The following is a 20,003-nucleotide window of genomic DNA, read 5'->3' on the forward strand; positions in this document are numbered from 1 at the left end:
CCCACAAGTATAAAATACCACTGAGCCCCCTGAAGGCCAAGCAGGAACCCCTCCCCACTATCCCCAACAAAAGGGCCCCACCTCCCTCCCCTGACTCTTAAAACATTCACAGCCCTAAGAACAGGCCCAGGCCCACCCCTGAGCATTTACTTTCCAAAGGGGGTACCCTACCTCCCTCTCCCACCCCCATATGTACATCTCTGCCCCACTATTCCTCCTTCCCTTAAGAAGTGGTTATATACCATCACAGGCCTCTGGGCAGGCGGGGGCAAAGAAGGCAGAGTGGTACAACCCCAGGCCTCTTCCCCTTCATAGGTCCAGGAAGAAGCCCCTAGGAAGGCCCCAGGCCAGGGAAGACTAGACAGAAACAGGAAAGTCACATTACACACAAACGTACATGTGTACACACACACACGTGCACTATGCACATATATACATACACACACGTGCACTATGCACACACACACACACACACACACACACACACACACACACACACACACACACCTGGAATTTCTGTCTTGAAAAGATTTTGGCTGCTGGGGCCAAAGGTCTGTCTGCAGGATCCTTGGCCTCCTCTCTATGTAAAGAAGAGGCCATTTGTGGGTTGATGCCCAGAAGGCAAAAGCCCAGAACAGCGCAAACCCACATGGCAGAGCCCATGGTGAGCAGGGCAGGTCTCCATGGCAGAGCAGGTTGCTGGATAGGAGCCAACCTAGATAGGGCAATTCCCTAGCTAGGGTCTATCCCGGGCAAAGCAGGTGCCTGCAGCCAAGTCCCTGAGGTAGCTGGTGCCTGTGCAAAAGTCGGAGCTGCACCCCCCCATTGTGGGGGGGCTCCTCTCATACAGATGACTCTTCGGGATTTGAGTCAGGCAACGGCTGGCGCTGCTGCAGTTTTCGCCTCAGTTCATCTGCCAACTCAGGCAAAGGATGCACAGGTCCTGCCCGGTCGTCTCCACCCAGCTGCAGCCGCACATAACCATTGGCATTGGAGCTGCGTCCACCCCCCAAGTGAAGTCGGGTCGGAGAAGGCAGGGGCTGGCCTGGGATTCCAGGAGGTGGAGAAGGGGGTCCTCCCCCAGGCTGGCAGCGGGCATGGCCAGGGACAATCTTTAGTGAACCATCTGAGTAGTAATAACCAACTGGGTCCCAAAGCTTCTCATCAGGTTCAGTCCCAGGCCGGAAGGGAGGGCTTGTGGGCTCCTTGGGCAACTCCAGCGGATATACCAGGGTTCTCTCGGCTGCTTTGGCCCCTTTCTCTAACTCTTCACGCAGTCTGCGTCGAAGTGATAACACTAGAAGCAACAGTACCAAGCACAAGGCCCCCAGGGCCACTACTGCAAGCCACACCAATCCCAGATTCTCCAAGGGGGCCCGAGCTTCCAGCGTCACTGATGGACCGGCTACTACTGCCACCAGGTAGCCTTCAGCAGCCAGCCGTGCTCCCTGCTCCTCAGAGAAACAATGATAAGCACCAGCGTGGCGGGGCTGGGCCGCCAACACCACCAGCGCCTGCAGTCGGACGTCGTAGAGCAGCGAGCCGGGCTGCTCAGCTGGGAGTTCCCGGCCCCCAAAGGTCCAACGAGCATGTGCTAGGTTAGAGGAAAGGCGACATGGGAGCACTAAATCTGTACCCGACACCACAGTGATGTTCTTGGGAGTGATTTTAACTGTAGGAAAAAGAAGAATGGGAGGATTTAGTGTAAAAATTCAGGGGGACAGTGGAGACATAGCCATTCTTATCAACCCAATTCAGCAATTCTTTAGGATGAGAACAATCTCTGGCACCTTATATAGTCATTGTAAATGCCATCCCACCTACCTCTGAACAAAAAGCAACTCACCTTTCTTGTTGGGTCGAAGGTTGCAAAGGCCTGTATTTGAATTCACCACGTCCTGGATAAATGGAGATCTAGTGGAGGAAGGGGGAGCCAGAGTTAGGAAGAGCACCTACCACCCCAAATCTCCACATCCTAGTCTCTTGGAACATGGAGTGCAACTCACTTAAGGTTACCACGGAGAGGTACGCATCGACTGGTGTTGGTGCTCCAAGCACAGTAGGGATCACGGGAAAGGATGCAGTCGGCACAAGATCTGTACTTGCTACAGTCAGCTAAGGGAAGTTGAGCCAGCTGTGACCGTGAACCAGCAAACAGCAGCTTCTGTGGGGGGAAGGCAGGGAAAGAGGAAGGTCATCAGGAGCCCACTACCTGCAGAGATGCTGCCAGGACTAAATACAATGAAATATATATAGAGAAGACAAATCAGAACCTTGGGATACAGCGAGAGTAAGAAGAGAAAGGAAGTTCTTAAGACATTGAGGGTGACCTAGAGAATTTCAAAAGATAAGGTTTGGGAGAGGAGGAAAAGCAGATCAAAAATAGGAGATGAAAATATGGGAAGATAGAATTGGTCTAGGTATCAATAAACAGGCCATGGAAGGTGATTGTGCTACCTTATCATAGGACAGGACAAGACTCTCTACTGGTTCCTTATCAAACACCTGTAGTTCCTCAATCACATGGACCCAAGCACCCAAGTTCACAGCCTTGTAGAGCCAGCCATCCCCTGATGGGAACAAAGTAGGGGAAAAGGAGAGTAATAATCCTCAATAAATAAGTGGTCAAATAATAAGCATGTCAAAGGAATAAATACACACTATCAACAACCATATAAAAGAATGCTCCAAATCACTAATAATAAATGCCAATAAAACAACTCTGAGGTTTCATCTTATATTCATCATACAGGCAAAAATGAAAATGATCATTGTTAAAAAGAAAGGTTCCTATACTTTAACATATTTAACATGTATTGGTCAACCTGCCATCTGGTGGAGGGGGTGAGGGGAAGGAGGGGAAAAATTGGAACAAAAGGTTTGCAATTATCAATGCTGAAAAATTACCCATGCATATATCTTGTAAATAAAAAGCTATAATTAAAAATAAAATAAAATAAAATAAAAAATAAGTAAATAAAAAGAAAGGTTCCAAATATAAAATACTTTTAGGAGAACTTTTTGTATTAGCAAAGAAGGAGGGAAGTGGTTACTCATTAAGTCAAGGAATAACTGAACTAAATGTGATATGTTAATGTAATGATATTACTGTATCATAAGGAATGATGAACGTGAAGAATTCCAAGAAACTTGGGATAATCTAAATTAATTGATGCAAAGCGAACAGAACCAAACTTGCACAATTCCCACAATAATGTAAAATAAAAAAGCATTAAAGGAGTCCAGATCTCTGCTCATGATTTCAGAAAACTGATGGTGATGCATGCTTCCCACCTCTCAAGAGAATAGTAGTGGAGATACAGAATGAAGCTTATTTTTCAGAAACAGCCAATGTTTTAATTTGTTTTACTATGCTTTGGTTTATTTGTTAGAAAAGGGAGGTTGGGAATGGGATGGGAGATGGCACAATGATTTAGGAAATAGTGATATAAAAAGAATAGCAATAAAAATTTTAAAAGAAAAAAATAGAGATTCATATATCATCCATAGAGAACACCTCAGATATCTTTAGTCCAACACTTCTTAAAACCATACCTGTTCCAATGAATAGCACATCATAAGTCACATCATCGAGCCCCTTCACTTGATCAGCCACTAGGTGAGTGAAATTGGTATCCTTCTTCACCAGCAGGGGTCGACCCCACCGAGGTGCCACCTGTCCCTCCATCAGTGGATGTTTCTTAGCAAAGTTAAGGGTGTTATCAGGCAACTCCAGAGAACTGGTATAACCATGTCGTCGGTGCCAATTGTTGATGCACTGGGGAAAGGGAGGGGGAAGACAGTCATCCCGTGGCTAAGACCAGTAGCCACTAGCAGGCTCCCCAGCCCAAGGAACAAACGTGGGCAACAAGTACTAGGGTCTCCTGCCATCGGCTTTTCTCCCACCATGAACTCAAGAACATCTAAGACTCACTGAGCCAGGCCGAGGACTAGGGACTGGATCAGTGTAAGGCCCCCATTTCTGTGCTTGTTGCTGATATTCTTTGTAGGGCCCCTCAAACACTCGCTGAATGTCTTCTAATTGGTACTGGCATATGGCTGACAGGTCCACATCTCCCCTAAGGAACAAGGAAAGAGATGAAGATTTTAAATTTGGTTCTTGAGAGTAATTTAGTAGAAAAAATAGTGACATTAAAGGTAGAAGCCCAATGTCCTCGGTATGTTCTGATACCTATGTGGTACAACCTCCCGAGCATACAAAATAGAGATGTTAGTAAGTATGCTATGCACCCCCCAGAACTACTACGAGGAAAATATTTGTAAACATTTCCTGATCCCCCAACTGCTTGGGTCTTTCTTCTCCAAACTACCTTGAATAACATTTTCTACTTATTCTACATGTACTTTCATACAACGTTGAGAACAGGGATTGTCTCATTTCTGTATCGGCAGTGCTTAGCACCATAATATATTTTTGTAAATGATGGACACAGCCTTAGATTGCTATATAAATGTGAAATCTGGCTAAGCATTCTGTTGTAGTGAATAGAGAGCTGGCCTAGGAATTTAGGAAGCCCTGAATTCGTAGACAACCTCTGCCACAAAACCAGCTCGTCACCCTGGGCAAATAGTTATCTAAAACTCATAAGCCAGTAACTCCCCTACACCCTTGAAATCACAGGTCTGGACCAAAAAAGGCATCATTGCTACTACTATATCTACAAGAAGTTTAGAACTAACAACAATAACAAGACAATTCCAGAGGTCAGAACTTAGAACACATTCTAGAATCAGAAGAAGCCCAACATAATCCTTAGGACCACAAGAATTTAAAACTAGAAGGAGTCTTTAAAGATCACCTAGTACAATCCTTCATTTTACAGTTGAGGAAACCGAGGCCCAAAGAGATTAAATGGTCATAAAGGTGGTAGCAGCAGAGCCAGGGCCTAAACCCTTGTCTTCTGATTCCAAAGCCAATGATCTTTTTCTGCTACCAAGTACTCGACTTGCTCCTGAAGTAATTCCAGGGTCAATATCCTTATGCTTATATAGCATATATAGCTTATAGAGCAACAATATCTGATACTCAGCCTTCTCTCCTTTATTGGATTTTTAAATCGCTCCAGCAACGTGAATTATTACTGCCCTGGCACCTGGACGGAGGGCAGTTGACTACTTGGATGTTTCCCTGTTCCCCAACCTGCTGCTCTTTTCCAGCTTTCCATCCCTTTCTCTGACTCACCATCGGGCCCGAAAGACCCCAAAGAAGGTTGTGTTGAGCCAATTGTCTCCTTGCAGGGTGTGCAGGGCCTGAAGCTGATTGAAGTAGAGTTGCCGATCAGGAGCAGCACACACCAGCCGGGCCTTCAGGAACGTCGTCCACTTCCTCTGCAGGGTCCGTGCACCTCCCATATCTCCCTATGCCAGAGAAGGAGCGATCCATGAGGCAGCCCCATCCGCCACTTGCCCCTGGAAGCCCCAGGCTCCCACCGTTCTGGGAGGGCCTGAGCATCCAGATGAAACCTGTTTTTGGCTTTCTCTCCTCACTTTGTCCTCCCCAGCGCTCTGTCCTGGCCCCACCACCAGGGTTCCATCTCACTGCTTTATACCTTGCAAACTCGAGCCACTCGAGCCACCACCTGCTCAGCATAGCAATTGTACTCCACGGCTCGCTCACTAAAGAAGAAGTAGATCTTGTCGTCATCACCTGTGGGGCTCCCCACACTTTCTGGAACATAGGCAGAGCCTACAAAATGGGGTTCTGTTGACAAAGAGGGAGAAGAGTTAGTGCAAGGAAACATCTGAGAACTCAGAGCTAAGATCATCCTCGATCATCCCGACACATCCCTCCACCAGCCAAGCTACCATCCCAGGGCTCACCATTGAGCCAAGAGTAAAGGTACTCATTCTTCATGGAGTAGTGAGGCCCCAGGTTGCGCAGAATTACTGGTTCTGTACCCAGAAAATTGTTGAGTGTAGCTGAATACAACTCACCATCTATGGGAGACAAAGGATAATCCAGTTAAGGACTCCAGATGAGGCTTCACTCACAAGCAAGAGCTAGTTTCTTAGGGTCCCAACATCCCTCGAGAAAAGGCCACTCACCCACAATGAGGCCAGTGTGGCCTTTGGCTGGGTCATAGGGACATTTGCCCTTCCCATCTTCAAGCTCCCCATGCTCCAGAGAGAAGGTAAGTACATCCTAGGATGGAAAAGACCAAGAGTGAAAGGCAGCAGTCCCAGGGGCCCAGAGAAGGAGGGCAGGTTCTCAGGAGAGCAATACTCACAATGTAGGTGCACTTTGGCTGGAAGGCGTAGGTTCCACAGGTATACAAATGTGAAGAGTTATACGGCTGCAGGAAGCGGATGAAGTTGAAACACTCCGTCTAGGAAAAGAGAGACATTCTGTAAAGGGCAAATGACATGGGGCAAAGTATAGCTAAAGAAAAGAAGGCATGGGGAAGCATGGGGGGAGAAAGAAAGAAACACAAGTTCTTCAAAATAAAGTAATTTTTTACTCTTGGAACGAGATCTAAGGCTTTCAACTTCCCTCTCCATATTTTTCCCATTCTTTCACACCCAACAATGCCATAAGAATCCTGTACCTGGTTGCTCTTCCCTTTCTGGATACATTCAGCCTTTTTCTCCACTGTAGCCTCCCATGAGATCTAGGAACAAGGAGAAGTGGGGAAGAGGGAGAGAGGGAAGAGAGTCATTTAGCACTAGCTCAATATGCCTCATACCCATCCTGACCCCAGTCCCCTCCACCTGGAGTCACTATCACTTCTCTCACCACTGACTGCAGCTCCAGGGTCTCCAAGCTGAGGGCAAAAAGGGCTTCTCGGGCCCCCACATAGAGGACCCCATTGCTTTCAGCCAGCGTCAGCGTTAGAAAGTCTTGGATGCCCACTTGAGAGAACCGCCTTACCACAGCTGCCAACTCTGTATGACAATGAAGTTGGTCAATGAAGAGGAAGGGAGTGGGGGCTGCTAGTGGGAGTGGGGAGAAGACAGAGGCTTGGCTCTCCCCTGTATCATCACCTACTAGCTTCCCCTGCAAAAAACAAAATTAATAATCTGCCCACCTTTCCCACTATTATTAGCTCCCACCTTACAGTCAAAGCAGGCCATGGTGCTTTACCGGTCTGAAGCAGGAGGAGGCAGTGGTGGGAGCAGCCCTCAGCCCCCAGGAGCTCCATTTAGCTTTCTCACCCTTTCCCAGGCTTGGGAGGGAGTAAATCATAACGGGTAAGTAGGAAGGAAGGATATCCCGGCCACAGCCTCTAGCCAAAGGAAGCCATCAGACAGACGGCGCTCAGGGTCAGCAGCACCTCCGGTGGGGGGAGACCTTCCCCCTCCCAACTTCCTTTCTTCCACTCCCGCTTCCTCCTTTGTACACCCATCTGATGCTAGAATCCAGCCAAGCTCTGGCTTTGGGACATGACATCCTTCTGCCTTTCTCACCCAAGAGCGGGAACAAAACTGGCAGAATCAAGTCACAGTGTCAGAAGAAACCCAATCCAATCACTGAGCAATTCTCTTCTGTGTTACATTGAATATATATAGATAGAAAAGGGCGACTAGCACCCACCATAGCCGAAATCATAAGGCTAACCAGCCAGCCTTGGAGCCAGTAAGATATAGGTCACGTAGGTCAAGGCAAGCATCTCTGACATATATTCCAGGTAATCCTAAGTAAACCAGTCACTTAACATCTCAATGACAGTTTGCCTTCTTAAGGTTATAAGTTGCAGAAAAGATAAGCATTTACATTGGTAATGGAGTTTTTTCACCTAGAAGTTCCCAAAACTAATGAAATCACAGATCCCCATCCCTATCCCTATAAGGGAATAAACACAGAAGAAGAAAATCAAAGTGGCAAGAGACAGAGTGGAGAGGAAAGATCAGGGCACTATAAATTTGGGAAGCATGAGACACAAAGTGGAACAGGAGTCTAGGCCAAGGGTTAAATGCTGGAGCCTGTTCAGCCCCCAGCCACTCATAAAGCACAAGTAAAGCTGCTGTACAATGTTCACACATTCATGACATCGGCCCTCAAAATAGCCATTAGCCTGTCCTCAGGGTCCTTCTCTCCCCATCCCCTTGGCCTCTGGAGCCAATGACGTAGCCGGACACAGGCTGACATGGGAGGGCTTCATTAGCATCCAGCATGGGGCCTGTGGGAGATGAGCTCATCCTGGGATCCCCAGGGCCTGCAGGTGACACAAACACCTGACATCACCTGGCTGCCACAGCCAGGTTGGGGGAACTAGGGAAGGAAGTCACCACAAGGGCCCCCTGCCAGTCTTATACTGTGTCTGGTGCACAGCTATAGAAAGGAAGTAAGGACTCTGATCAATAAGAAGTTGAAAAGGTAAGCAGGTTCCCTAGAGTAATGGGGGGAGGGGAGACTGGAATGGCAACTCGGTATAGGATGGCTGCGTATTCTACAGCACTCCTTCCAACTGGCTCTTGGTTCTTTCCTTAGTCTTTCAGTATTACTAGCAGCTGGTGCCATAGAGCGTCGCCTTTGGAACTGGAATATACAAGTTCAAGGCCAAACTTGAGTGGCTTTGAAAGTCACCACCCCTCTTTTGAGGCCTCGGTTTCCTCATCTGTAAAATGGAGTTGGACTGGTCTGCAAGCCCTAAATTGTTAGTACAGAAAGCAGGGAAGTGATTTTGCTCTATAAAACAGTAACAGCTAAGACTGGGAGAGGAGCGTTGCTTCCAAGGGCCCAGAAAATGTCAGGAAGAGACCCCAAAAGTTCTGTTTTGCTCCTGTCTCTATATCCCTTGGGCTACCCACAAAGATTTCTTAGAAAGCATCCAACACCAAGAGTCAGTGGGGAATCTGAGAACAAGGAAAGGAGTCGGGCTGGAATGAAAGTCGCAGTCTCGGCTTATTCCTCCCACTCCCCATTTATCCATTATCCCCATGGCTTGAGGCACTCACCCTCATAGGACACCGTCTTCCTAGGCACAGGGTTCCACCAGGCATCGTCCCCATAGCCCAGGCCCAGCAGTGCCGACGCCACCAGCCAGACGCCCAAGCATGGGTCCATGGTGCCTGCCCCCGGCCCTCGGCTCTGCACCCGATGCCCTACCTAAGGAAAGAGAAAGGGTCAGCAGCCGGGCCAGTGACCACAAATCAGAAACGGGAGAGGGCTCAATTCAAAAGACCACACAAAGCAACACTAGCCAACCACCTGATGGGGATATCTACCTAAAGCCAACAGTTCTCTGGATTGAGAGGGTGGTCCCAGGCTTCTTTCTTCCTTTTACTTCCCCTCCCCCCAAAGGTCTTCCTGCTCTTTATCTAGGAGGGGGGGTGGGTAGCTGAGTCAGCTGGTGGGGGAGAACACTTCCTACCCTCCTAGACTCCAAGGAGTAGTCCCCTGGCTTTAACCTTCTCCTTCAGCCCCTCCTCCCTTCCCTCTACAGGAAGTTGTTTAAAAAATAAAAAGGGGGAAAAGTGGCCCCTCCTCCCACCCTCTCTCCTCTACTGAATGGCTTGGTTTTTAATACACTCTGGAAGTGGGACCTGCCTCTATCGCAATTCCCAGCTTTCTCAGAACTCAGTCAACTCCTGTCCACCCAGAATAGCCCAGTGCTGCTGCTTCCACTAGAGAGGAGGGGGTCACCCAGTTTTCCAAGGGTCTCACTGAAGGAGCTGTGCCCAACAAGCCTGTCATCTTGACCTCCCCCCACCTCTGACCCTGCCCTCCCACAGGGCAGAAACAATAGCTCCAGCCCCTCGACCTGGCCAGCTGCACAGCAGCAGAACAGGAGTGTAGGCCCAGAGGTGACAGGGCCCAGCTCACTAAATCCCCCTTTGTTCCCCCCAGAAGGAAGGCAGGAAGTGGGTGGGATGGGCGTGGAAATGACCAGGGCCTCATCCTGTCGGTCCCTCGGGCAGCCTCCCAGGAGACACTGGCCAAGGGAGTAGGGGGAAAATGGGAGGTCTCAGGCTCCGATCAAACAGTTCCCCTCTGTTCATACAAAGAAGACAGGAAAGGGGGTTCCACCAGGGACCCAAAGGGAGCTTGGAGGGGTGGGGCAGACCCGACGCTCGGCAAGCACAGAACCTAGTCTGAGATCCCCCAAGTTGTGGACTGTTCACCCCAGGGACCCTCGCTTCTGGGCGGACCAGCTGGATCCCAGTCCCAGGGCAGCTCTCCATGCCCACAGCGTGGGACAGGACTGGGGAGGGGGGGAGGGAGGGAATAATGTTCTGGAGCAGGGTGACAGTAGAGATGGGGCCCTCCCCCCAAAAAAAAGGGTCCTTAGAGCGTGCACACCCTAACTCCCCCTCCCTCCCCACAGCTCCGGGGATTTGAATCCAAACAAAGCCGCGGAGCCCGGAGCGTGGCGGAGGCATGGCCAGCGTACGCCCCCTGCCGGCACAGACCCTCGCACATGGGGGGCACTTTTACTCCTCCCCCCATCCCAAGACCCCCCATTACTCCCTCTATGTCCCCCCCATCACCCTAGGGAGGAGCCGAGCCTAAGCAGCTAGCCCGCAGAGTCCAGTCAGACAACGGCGCCCCCACCCCCAGCTCCTCCTCTCAACTCACAAACAGCGGCCAGTACTCTCTTCACCCCCTCCCCACTCACAACAGATCCCTGGGGGAGGGGGAGCAGTGGGTGCTCCAAGATCCAGGAGGACCCCCAACCCCCCGCCCGGTCCCTCCTCCCCGCGGCGCTCCTGACTCCCGAGGGGGTGGAGGCTGGAGCAAGCAACATACTCTCTGGATCCGGAGCCGTACGTAGCAGGCGAAAGATCTCTAGAATCTGGGACTCGGGAGTCTGGGGGAGAGCCTGTCTTCTCTCCACTGTACTCACTCGCGGGCTCAGCCCCCCGGGAAGTACTGGGGGCGGAGGGAAGGGGGGGTACCGTGGGGAAATCCGATCTCACGGCACCGGCCGTAGCCGAAGCCCGCCCCAAACTTTCCATCGCTAGTGGGGAGGAGGTGAAGGGGGAGCCAGACGGGGGGCAACTCTCAGGGGCCAGCCGGGATCAAGGCCGAGGGGAAATGGGGACAACCGGGGAGGGGGGCCCAGGGAGCTTCAAGAAAATCAAAAGGAGAAGGATGCTACCTGCTTCAGTTCACAGACAGCCCCAACCAGACCTCCCCCAGGATATCGGACCCTAGCAAGAAAGCAGGATTCGGGTGCCCTCCTCGCCCCTAGCAAGACTCCCCCGCCTCCCCAGCCCCCGGACTAGGAGGTCACTCTGGGGCGCAGAGCTCCGGGCGCGCTGTGCCAAGGGTGACGCGGCGCCAGAGGGACGAGATCGGGGCAGAGCCCCCCGGGAACACTTGTGCCAGAGCTATGGGGGCGCCACAGCATCCTGGGCCCCCCAAACCCAGCCCCTCCCCCGCGAGGGAGGTTCCAGAGATAGGGCACAAAGCAGCCCCTGGCGACCAGTGCCGGCCCCGGCGCAGAGCGCAAGGAACAGCCCCCCAACAGCCCCCGCTCCGCCCCGCGCAGCTCCGGTCCCACTTACCTCTTAAGCTCGCTCGGCTTCTCTCGGCTCAAATCCCCGGGCGCCGCCCTCGCGTCCCTCCAGCTCTGGCGGCTGCTCTCTCCTCCTTCTCCTCCTCCCAGCCTGCCTTCCTCCCACTCTCTCTGTGTCCCTCCTTCCTTCCTTCCCTCCCTCCCTCCCTCCCTGGCCCGGGGCTCCTCTCCTTTTCCCGGCTCGGCTCCGGGTCGCGGGGTTCCCCGTGCCGTTGCTTCTCCCGCTCCCTCTCGGCAGCTCCTGTTCCCTCCACCTCCCCCTCCTGACGTCAGGCCCCGACCCAGAGTGGGGGGGAGGAAAGGAGGGAGGGATGGGAGAGCTAGCCAGCGACGGGGCTGAGCCGGCTTCCAGCCCAGCTGGGGGCCAATGGCCCACTGGGCCACCTCGCACCTAGAGTTTCCCAAGATTTCCTACAGCCTGCAGCTCTGGAGCACCCCCACCTTTCCCTGAATACAACTGCCTCCCCATTCCCCGTCCCCCTTCCCAGTCAGATGCTGCCCTCTCCCGGGGTTGCTGTCCCCTTACTCCGACTTCTTCACCGTCGTCTTTTTTTCCTAATCAACCCCACTGGCTATAATGCCTGTTGGGGGTGGGGGGAGTGAACCAGCATTAGCTGCAGGGGATTTGACTCACCCAATTCTCTCCAAACTACCCCCCTCCCAAATAAAGATGTTTTGCTGCTCTTGGCAGGCCGTAGGATTTAGGGCAAAGCTGGAGGCTCCCAGAAAGCTGTTAGGGGACTCGGAAACCCAGGTTGGGTGGGTCTGAGAATTTCAAAACAGTTCATAGGCCACATGGCAAGAAGGATCTGGCAGAAGATGGAAATCGAAAGAGATTTATCTTCATTCTGAGAAGAACAGGGAGAGAAGATCCTTAAAAGCTTGAAAGGTTCCCACCAAAATCAGACACTTTGGTTATTCCAGAATCCATTCCCTGAACCTTTCCCCCTAATCGAATTCTGTCTTCACTGAAAAAGAAAAAAAGTTGGGGCTTCGAGGAGGGGAAGAAAGCACGTTGGTGGGCTCTAAGATCCACAGCCAGTGAAGAACAAAGACTTTGTCCGCCCTAATCAACAAGTTCAGCCCAGCAATAAAAATACGGGAACTCTACGGAGCCCGAGCGCCTGACCACCGAGGCATAGCCCAAGGCATGAATCGAGCCCACTCGTTTTGAAATGTATTCTTAACCATGGGGTACACCTGGAAGATTTGGTTAAAAATCGGATACGCCAAGATATTCAGATAAAAGAAACCGAACAGGAGTTTCTTGGAGGAAGGGGGAGGGGAATTCAAAGCCAGAAATCCACTCGAAAATAAATTTCTGGCCCAACCTTACTGGGGAGGTGTCTTAGTCTTTCCTCCTTCCCACCAGTCAATTCCCCAAGGTCCAAGAACAGCTCTTCAAAGTCCTAGCACATAGTGGGAAGGTGGAAAAAAGGAAGAGCCTTCAATTTAGTAGCCCCTCCCATTCCCCACCCACACCTTCCTCCCCCTCCCCCTCAGGTTCCTTGGAGCTGGGTTAATCTGAGCCCCTAAGGAAGGACAAGAGGTAGCTCGGAGGTGTAGATTCTGGCCCTGGCTTCATCTTGCTACTGCCACAGCCGGGGTGCATGGTGCACCCAGGAGGGGCAGCCTAGTTTCAAGCCCGTCAGCAGATTTGGGTTATAAATCCCTATATTCATGAGATTATAAATCAGCTCCGACAGCAACTTTTGTTCTGGGTTAAAACTTGGCGTCTAAGGGCTGGAGACCAGAAGAGCAGTGGATATAATTGGAAAAAGCAGAGTTTAGTTTCTGTAACAATAATGTCTTTGCTGGTAAATAAAAAAAAGAGGGCTCCCTCCCCATACCAAAATGCCAGCCAAAGGCACATTTCCCAACTCCCAAGGAGGAAAAAAATATATACAAAACTACTAGGATTTAAATTGCTAGGGATTTAGATCCTGTTAACAATTTGCTAATTGTAAGAAGGGGGATGGGGCAGATTTTTTAATTTTCAATTCAGGAGAGGAAGGAGAATGATCTCTTGATTGAAGAAGGAAATAGCTATTGCCGACCTGCTAAGCTAGAGTGGGCACCCAGGTGTCCCAACTTTCAACAATGAGTCCACTAATTCCTTGGACTGCATTCTTCACCTTCATATGTTAACCGTGTAGACAAATGATAGAATAGTCACTGAGACCCTTGGCTTCAAGTATACAAGAGCACCCCACTGGAAACTGAGAGGATGATTTGGTTTCACAATGTCTGGGCCAGTTTCTACTGGACCTCGCTGGGGTTTCAGTTCCCTGAGGCTGGAGGTGAAGTCAGACATGAAAAACCTCTAGGAACCAGACTGTTTCCTCCATAACCCCTCCTCTTAAGAGGGGGGGGGGGGAAGGAGAGAAAGGTTTCAGGCCCATAAGGCTTCTTGCTTTCTCAGGTTAGAAAAAGATTTCTTTTTCTACCTTAAAGCATTCACTTGGATTTCCTTCCTTAACAATGACGTCCCTTTTTGAGTGGGTGAGTGAAGAAAATTCCCAGTGACCCACTTGCTCAAGATCCAGCCCTTTTAAAGATCATGTAGCAGGAAGCTTAGATTCCAAAGATTGCTTTGGTTTAAAGCAATAACCAAAAAACAAAAACAAAACAAAAAAAAAACCCTTATGTTGTATAAAGAGTAAGGCTTATACATCTGCCTGGTCCCTTAGGATCAAAGCATTATTAGATTTAGAACTGGAGATCTCAAGAGGTCACCTATCAAAACCCCTCATCTCACAGACAAGGGAATAGACCCATAGAGCTACTTGCCTGAAATCACAGCAGTAGCAAAGCTGGGATCTGAAACCAGATTTTCTAATTCTAAATCCATCATAATTTACCATACTGAATATCATGTGTCCAGCCAATTGATGATTATTCAGTTTGTTTTCCAGTTTGTTTTTTTTTTTCCTGAATATTGGGTGGGGGGAGATTGTTTTATTTTTCTTAAAGGAAAAATTAAGTGCAGATAAGCCAATTTCTCAAATGCATGTTGACTTGTGTAGGGTCTTTTTTGAATGAAACAGAAATCTTAAATATTCTAAATCACTCTTGATTCCATAAATCTTTCTCCCACTAAAAAATTTTAAAACCACCCTCTTTTCAGATTGTAATGGAGGGATACACAGGACCTATAGGAATATAATTACTCTTTGAAAGAGTTTGGAGGATACATTGTTGATGAGCTTCATTTATTCCCTAGCCTGTTCTAGCCTGCTGCCATTTATTATTAAATTCAAGCACTCACTGAATTTTTAGAATTAAAAGTACTCTCAATAGCCATTTAATCCAATCCATGTGTGGCAGAAAGTTCACTGACATACCTGACAAGTGATCATCAAACCTTTTTTTGGTTGAAGCTTCCAATCTGTTGAGTTTTTCCTGATCTGTGCCTTTTTGGTAGCTTCTATTTATTGCTCCTGAATCTGATTCTGGCCAACATCTTCTACACAATCAACTTTCAAATACTTGAAGGTAGCCATATTGGAAGAAAATACTCAAGCTAGAAATTACCTCAGAGGACATCTAGTCCAACTCCCTAATTTTATAATTGAGGAATATAGAGGCTCCAGGATAATGTGACTTGCCCAGAGTCAAAGTATCAAAGGCAGGAATGGTCTCAGATTCTCCAAGGTCAGTGCTCCTTCCCCTTTCACCTCCATTGGGCAACACTGCACAGTTCTGTCAACAAATTTTCTCATGATATGGATTCCAGACCTTTCATCATCTTGGTTGCTCTCCTCTGGATACTCTAATTCTTAAAATATCCTTCCTAAACTGTGGTTCCTGGACTTGGATACAATTGATATTCCAAATATGGTCTTACTGACCAGAGTACAAAGGGACCATCACTTCTTTATTCCTAAAAGCTGTACCTCTCTGATGCTCAGGATCAAATTAGCTTTTTTTGGTTGTCATGTCAAACTGCTGACTCATAATAAGTTTTGTTGTTGAATTGTTAATTATGTCTGACTCTTATGACCCCATTTGGAGTACCTTAAATACTAGAGTGGTTTTGACATTTCTGCAGATGAGAAAATTTTACAGATGAGGAAACTGAGGCTAACAGGGTTAAATGACTTGGCAAGGATCACACAGCTAGTATCTGAGGTGGGATTTGAACTCAGGCTTTCCCAACTCTGGACCAGGAACTCTATTCACTGTTGTCCTACTAAGTTTCCAGTCCATTAAAATCCCAGATCTTTTTCAGACAAACTGCTATTTAGCCACGTCTCCCCAATTTTGTGCTTTTGAAGTTGATTTTTCAATCCTAGCGGTATTTTATGGTGTCTGACTCATATAAACACTTAAATGTTGTATCAGTGACATTTATACCCAATGAATTTCATCTTACATCTCGTTTGGTAGTCCCCTAAAAATGGACTCGTACACAGGTCAGTTTCCCCAGTGGCTTGGGGACTGAGTTCTCTAACTAGTGAGGCTTCCCCTAGTCTCAGCCTTATTTGTAATACTCTGCTTGGGTGATCCTCACACTAAACTCCGGATATCAGTCCAGGGAGAGGACACAGAGCTCATTCATGGGCTTCTAAAAAACACTACCTTGTAGAAAACCAAAACTAGAGAGTGCAAGGACTAAATGATGTAACTACATTGACAACCCCAAGGAACTGAGACCTAGGTTACAATGTCAGTTCTGTCACCTATTAGATTTCATACATCTAATCATCAAGTTGTTTCCCTTTACTGTATTTGTTTCCTAATCTAGAGATAACCTAGATCAGCGATTAATCTTTTTTGCATGTTATGGATCTTTTTGGCAATCTGGTAAAGCCTATGGATCTCTAATTATTGTGGCTTACATTCATAATGAAAGGAAATGCTAGATCTCATTTAGAGGTGGGTGAAAATAAAGATGTAATTTTTTTCCCCATCCAAGTTTATTGACTCTCATATAGATTCATATAGATCTCTGCATTAAAACTCCTGTAATATTCTGGGCTAGATAAATTCTAAGGTGCCTCCTTACTCTCTTCCAAAGAAGGAAAAGAATTAAAGAAAACACTCCGGAGTCTGAGTTTCCCATGCCTTACATCAGCTAGGAGAGCTCTAACTTGACATCCTTGTTGTTTCAATTTATCCTAATCTTTGTGACCCCATTTGGGGTTTTCTTGGCAAACATAATCCAGAGGTTTGCCATTTCCTTCTCTAGTTCATTTGATAGATGAAAAATGGAGGTTAATAAGGTTAAGTGACTTGTCCAGGAGCACACAAGTAAAGATCTGAGATGAGGTTTGAACTCTTGAAAAAGAGTCTTCCTGATTCTAAACCCAGTGCCAGGTGCCACTGACTGCCTCCACTTTCCTTTTTTTTTTTTTTTTTTTTTCCTTTCAGGACCTGGAGATAAGAGGTCAATACCTCTTATTAAAGCACCAAGGGCTTTCTTCCTTTCACTTCCTCCAGAAAAGGAAATTGTTTGAACTTTTCTTAAATCCTATTCCTATCCCCAAGAGTCCTCCTAGGGAAAGAAGGAATAAATTATTCATTGACCTCCCCAGAGATATTCCTTTAACAAGTCTTTCCAGCAAAATGTCTCTAGATTTCATTTAGGGGCTTAGAAATTTGGATTTGTCAAAGATCTTCATGGAAATGTACTAAGGCTTGCCAAGCCAACCCTGGAATCTGATGCCCAAGAAAATTCACCTGTTTTCTAAACATATCAAATCCATAAGATCTGGCTGTCTCCTTGGTCAACTTTGGAGAGAACCAGAAACATATTCCTTGGTGTCTGGGTATTTGTTTCTTGTATGTGTGTGACTGGGAGATGAGTGATCATGTCCACTGCCTGAGAAAAGGAAGACTGAAAATGCCTACACCTGAGTCTTTCATCCCTTTTGAAAGTCTCCAAGAACTGGAAATTCCCCAGCTCAGCTCAGTCTCCAGGGACTACCTGCTCCCGGTCTGCCCCTGGCTGCAGGAACAAAGACGGGAAATTTCTAAGGTGATTTCCAGGTTTCCAGAGAAAACTGAAGATTAACTGTCATCGAGTTCACCTGTCAGAAGACAGAGGCAACCCCAAGGGAGGGTAAAGGCTGGCTCCCTCCAGTGAAGTGGCTTCTCAATTCGTTTATCTGAAATCTTAAGGAAAACTGATGCGCTGGACATTGAGGGGACTTGGCCAGAATGGCCTGTGACGGAGCCAGGAACAGAAACCAGACCTCTCAGACCAAAGAACCTGGGCACCCGAGTATCCTAGCCATAGTATCCTCCCACCTATCACATGGCAAAGAATGAGGGATGGTGTGTCATTGTGTACAGCACCCAGCACAGTGCCACGGGCATCAGGGCACTTAATAATTAATGCTACTTGGATGCCGAGCATGCTGGGGTGCTTGAGGGGAGGAGGTTGTGTACAAATAAGGTGAGGAGGCTCCGGACTCCCCTGCAGGTCTGCAGTCCGGGCCACATACACTGAAGCAAGGTCCTTATTCTCTCTGCAATGGTCCTGCAAGCCCAATCCTATGTATCCTATCTATGGAGGCGAAGGAGGGCCAAAGCATATGGGATTTAGGAGTTCCCCAGATATTATAAGTCCTTCCACAAACTCGTTATAGTAAGTGACAAAGGAGGCAGCTGTGTCACCAGGGAAAATGAGGGAGAGGGCAATCACCAGTGCTTAAGTGATGAAGGGGCTTGGCAATACAGGCTGATTGGTGGGAATGAGATATTGTTGCCCTCCTGCCTGAAGCCAGGTACACAGGTACACCCCCTGGAAGCAGCATCCAACAACAGTACCTGAGCTTAGCAGGGGATGTGTGGGAAGGGCAGAATGGATACCACTCAACCCCTCTGCCACTGACCTGCTGCTTAGGAAGGAATAGGGCTTCCCCCGCTCCCAGCTTCACAGCACTAATGGTGCAAGGAGGGCATTCTGTACAGAACTCAACATCTCCAGGGTCTCCATTAGGGTCCAGAATCCATGAAATATGGAAAAGTCAAGCAGGGAAAGGGCTTCTGAAGGGAAGGAAGAGCCGTACCCACAAGGAGACCCCCAAACCAGGTCCACTTAATAAAGTACCCCACTTAAAATGTAGTTAACCTAAGTGTTAAGCTTGGTAGGGCTGGCTCACTGGATACACATATGCCCCTAACCCACGAAGGCAGTTACAAGGATTGGCCCCAGGTGAGACAGGGAGTCAGGGGTAGGATTCCTATCTAGGCTTCTCGTGACCTCTCTGGGCTGCAGTTTTTCCTCCTACAAAATGAGTTGGATTAAATGTTTTCTAACATCTTTTTCCAGTTCTAACTATCCACTAAATCTCATGATTTCTAGCATCTTGTCATAATATTGTCATTGACAATGGGCAATCTTTCTCAGTCTTGGATTGTTTCTCGGAATGGTAGAACAACATGCCCTAGCTCCCTAAATCCACCAGATCATGCAGGAGATGGCCAAAGATGCTTTGGGGGGGAGGGTACGTTTGGATTCTGATCAGAGGAAGGAGGGATACAGCAAGGGGGAGCAGGGCAGTAGTAACTTAGAAAGGGGTTGACCAAGTTCCAGGTTCCTCCCTATTGCCTACCAATCTCCACCTCATCCCTTCCACTGAAATTCTAAGGAAGGACTATAGAATAAAGAGCTTTTCTGACTCACTTGATGCTGAAATAAGACTTTAAAGTGCAAACAGGAACCTAATCTCAAACAGAACACATTAAAAACTGGGATGGATATGAACAGGGTCCTGGGAAGGACTGAAAAAGGTAAACGTGGACAAACAGGAGAAGACTGAGTTATAAGAGAAGCTGGGCTAGAGGAGTGGGAGGCAGAGTTCCTTGATGCATGTCAGAGACATGGTTATTAGCTGAAGCTGCAGATGCTCACTCCATAGGGCTGGGATCCCCTTCCTCTTCTGGTTCCCAATTTTCCCCTCGCCTCCTTTATTTTCCTTGAGTCAATTCCTCTGTTAGTCGTCCTGCCTATGCCAAAAAGCTCCAGTCAGCTCCATCCCAGCTCCCCTGTAGGTCTCTTTTCAAGGGTTGTAGTATTGGTCCTGTGAGGGGAGGGTTTAAAAAAATTAAAAAGCACATTATGTGATCTCACCTGGAGAGTGAAGTAGGAGTTGATGATGAGTCTTCCTAGACTGTTCTGTCATGACATATGCAGTCCACCCGCTCCCCTCCCCTTCCCCAGCCTGGATGGGGGAAGATACCTAGATGTGACTTGGACAAGAAAATGGCTCCAGATTTTTCCAAATCTGATTTCCCACAGGTCAATACAGGAGCACAAGGTGTAAACCACGTTTTCTTTACCCTAATCTCTTCCATGGGAGATAAGCTTTGCATAGTTTCTCCCACATAGTTAAGAGCTGAGGAAAGGCTTTTTCCATTTTATTCACAGGTCAGGTGGACTCTAGATATATCCAGTGATATGCCCCAGCTGTGTGCCCTACTTGGTGGTGCCCTATTACCACCAGAAAAATATTTCTTTATTAACAGGGGAAAGAGAAGAAAGTCAGAAATGACAAATAAAGAGGAATAGGACAA

General features: G+C 48.3%; 2 protein-coding genes across 5 annotated transcripts in view; both read right to left on the reverse strand.

Annotated features, from left to right (window-relative positions):
- Positions 1 to 485: 485 nt before the first annotated feature.
- Positions 486 to 19,482, reverse strand: SEMA4C (semaphorin 4C). 2 transcript variants are annotated; one of them, XM_051976412.1, is made up of 15 exons: positions 19,342 to 19,482; positions 8,917 to 9,067; positions 6,755 to 6,903; positions 6,567 to 6,629; positions 6,249 to 6,347; positions 6,067 to 6,163; positions 5,842 to 5,958; positions 5,571 to 5,722; positions 5,204 to 5,379; positions 3,935 to 4,079; positions 3,556 to 3,778; positions 2,458 to 2,570; positions 2,007 to 2,164; positions 1,847 to 1,914; positions 486 to 1,672 (listed from the first exon to the last, which is right to left on the reverse strand). In XM_051976412.1, exons 2-15 carry the CDS (start codon positions 9,023 to 9,025, stop codon positions 843 to 845), a joined length of 2,499 nt encoding a protein of 832 aa, XP_051832372.1. In that variant the 5' UTR covers positions 9,026 to 9,067; positions 19,342 to 19,482; the 3' UTR covers positions 486 to 842. The 2 variants fall into 2 exon arrangements, with proteins under 2 accessions (XP_051832372.1, XP_051832371.1); XM_051976411.1 differs by lacking the exon at positions 19,342 to 19,482 and adding an exon at positions 11,470 to 12,947.
- The window catches only part of FAM178B (family with sequence similarity 178 member B), a 170,837-nt gene continuing 169,951 nt past the window's right edge, over positions 19,118 to 20,003 (reverse strand). For all 3 annotated transcript variants that reach the window (XM_051976416.1, XM_051976417.1, XM_051976418.1), the window contains one exon: positions 19,118 to 19,510. In XM_051976416.1, the coding sequence (XP_051832376.1) occupies positions 19,490 to 19,510 (21 nt within the window). In that variant the 3' untranslated portion in view covers positions 19,118 to 19,489. The remainder of the gene's footprint in view (positions 19,511 to 20,003) is intronic.

Source organism: Antechinus flavipes, chromosome 2, assembly GCF_016432865.1.
Source record: "Antechinus flavipes isolate AdamAnt ecotype Samford, QLD, Australia chromosome 2, AdamAnt_v2, whole genome shotgun sequence".
NCBI lineage: Eukaryota > Metazoa > Chordata > Mammalia > Dasyuromorphia > Dasyuridae > Antechinus > Antechinus flavipes.

Coding starts and splice junctions, on each gene's coding strand:
- SEMA4C (XM_051976412.1), bottom strand. CDS start 9,025: ATGGACCCATGCTTGGGCGTCTGGCTGGTGGCGTCGGCACTGCTGGGC. Junction 6,164..6,248: donor AGCCAAAGTGCACCTACATT/GTGAGTATTGCT, acceptor TTTCCATCCTAG/GATGTACTTACCTTCTCTCT. Junction 4,080..5,203: donor GGGGTCTTTCGGGCCCGATG/GTGAGTCAGAGA, acceptor CTTGTTCCTTAG/GGGAGATGTGGACCTGTCAG.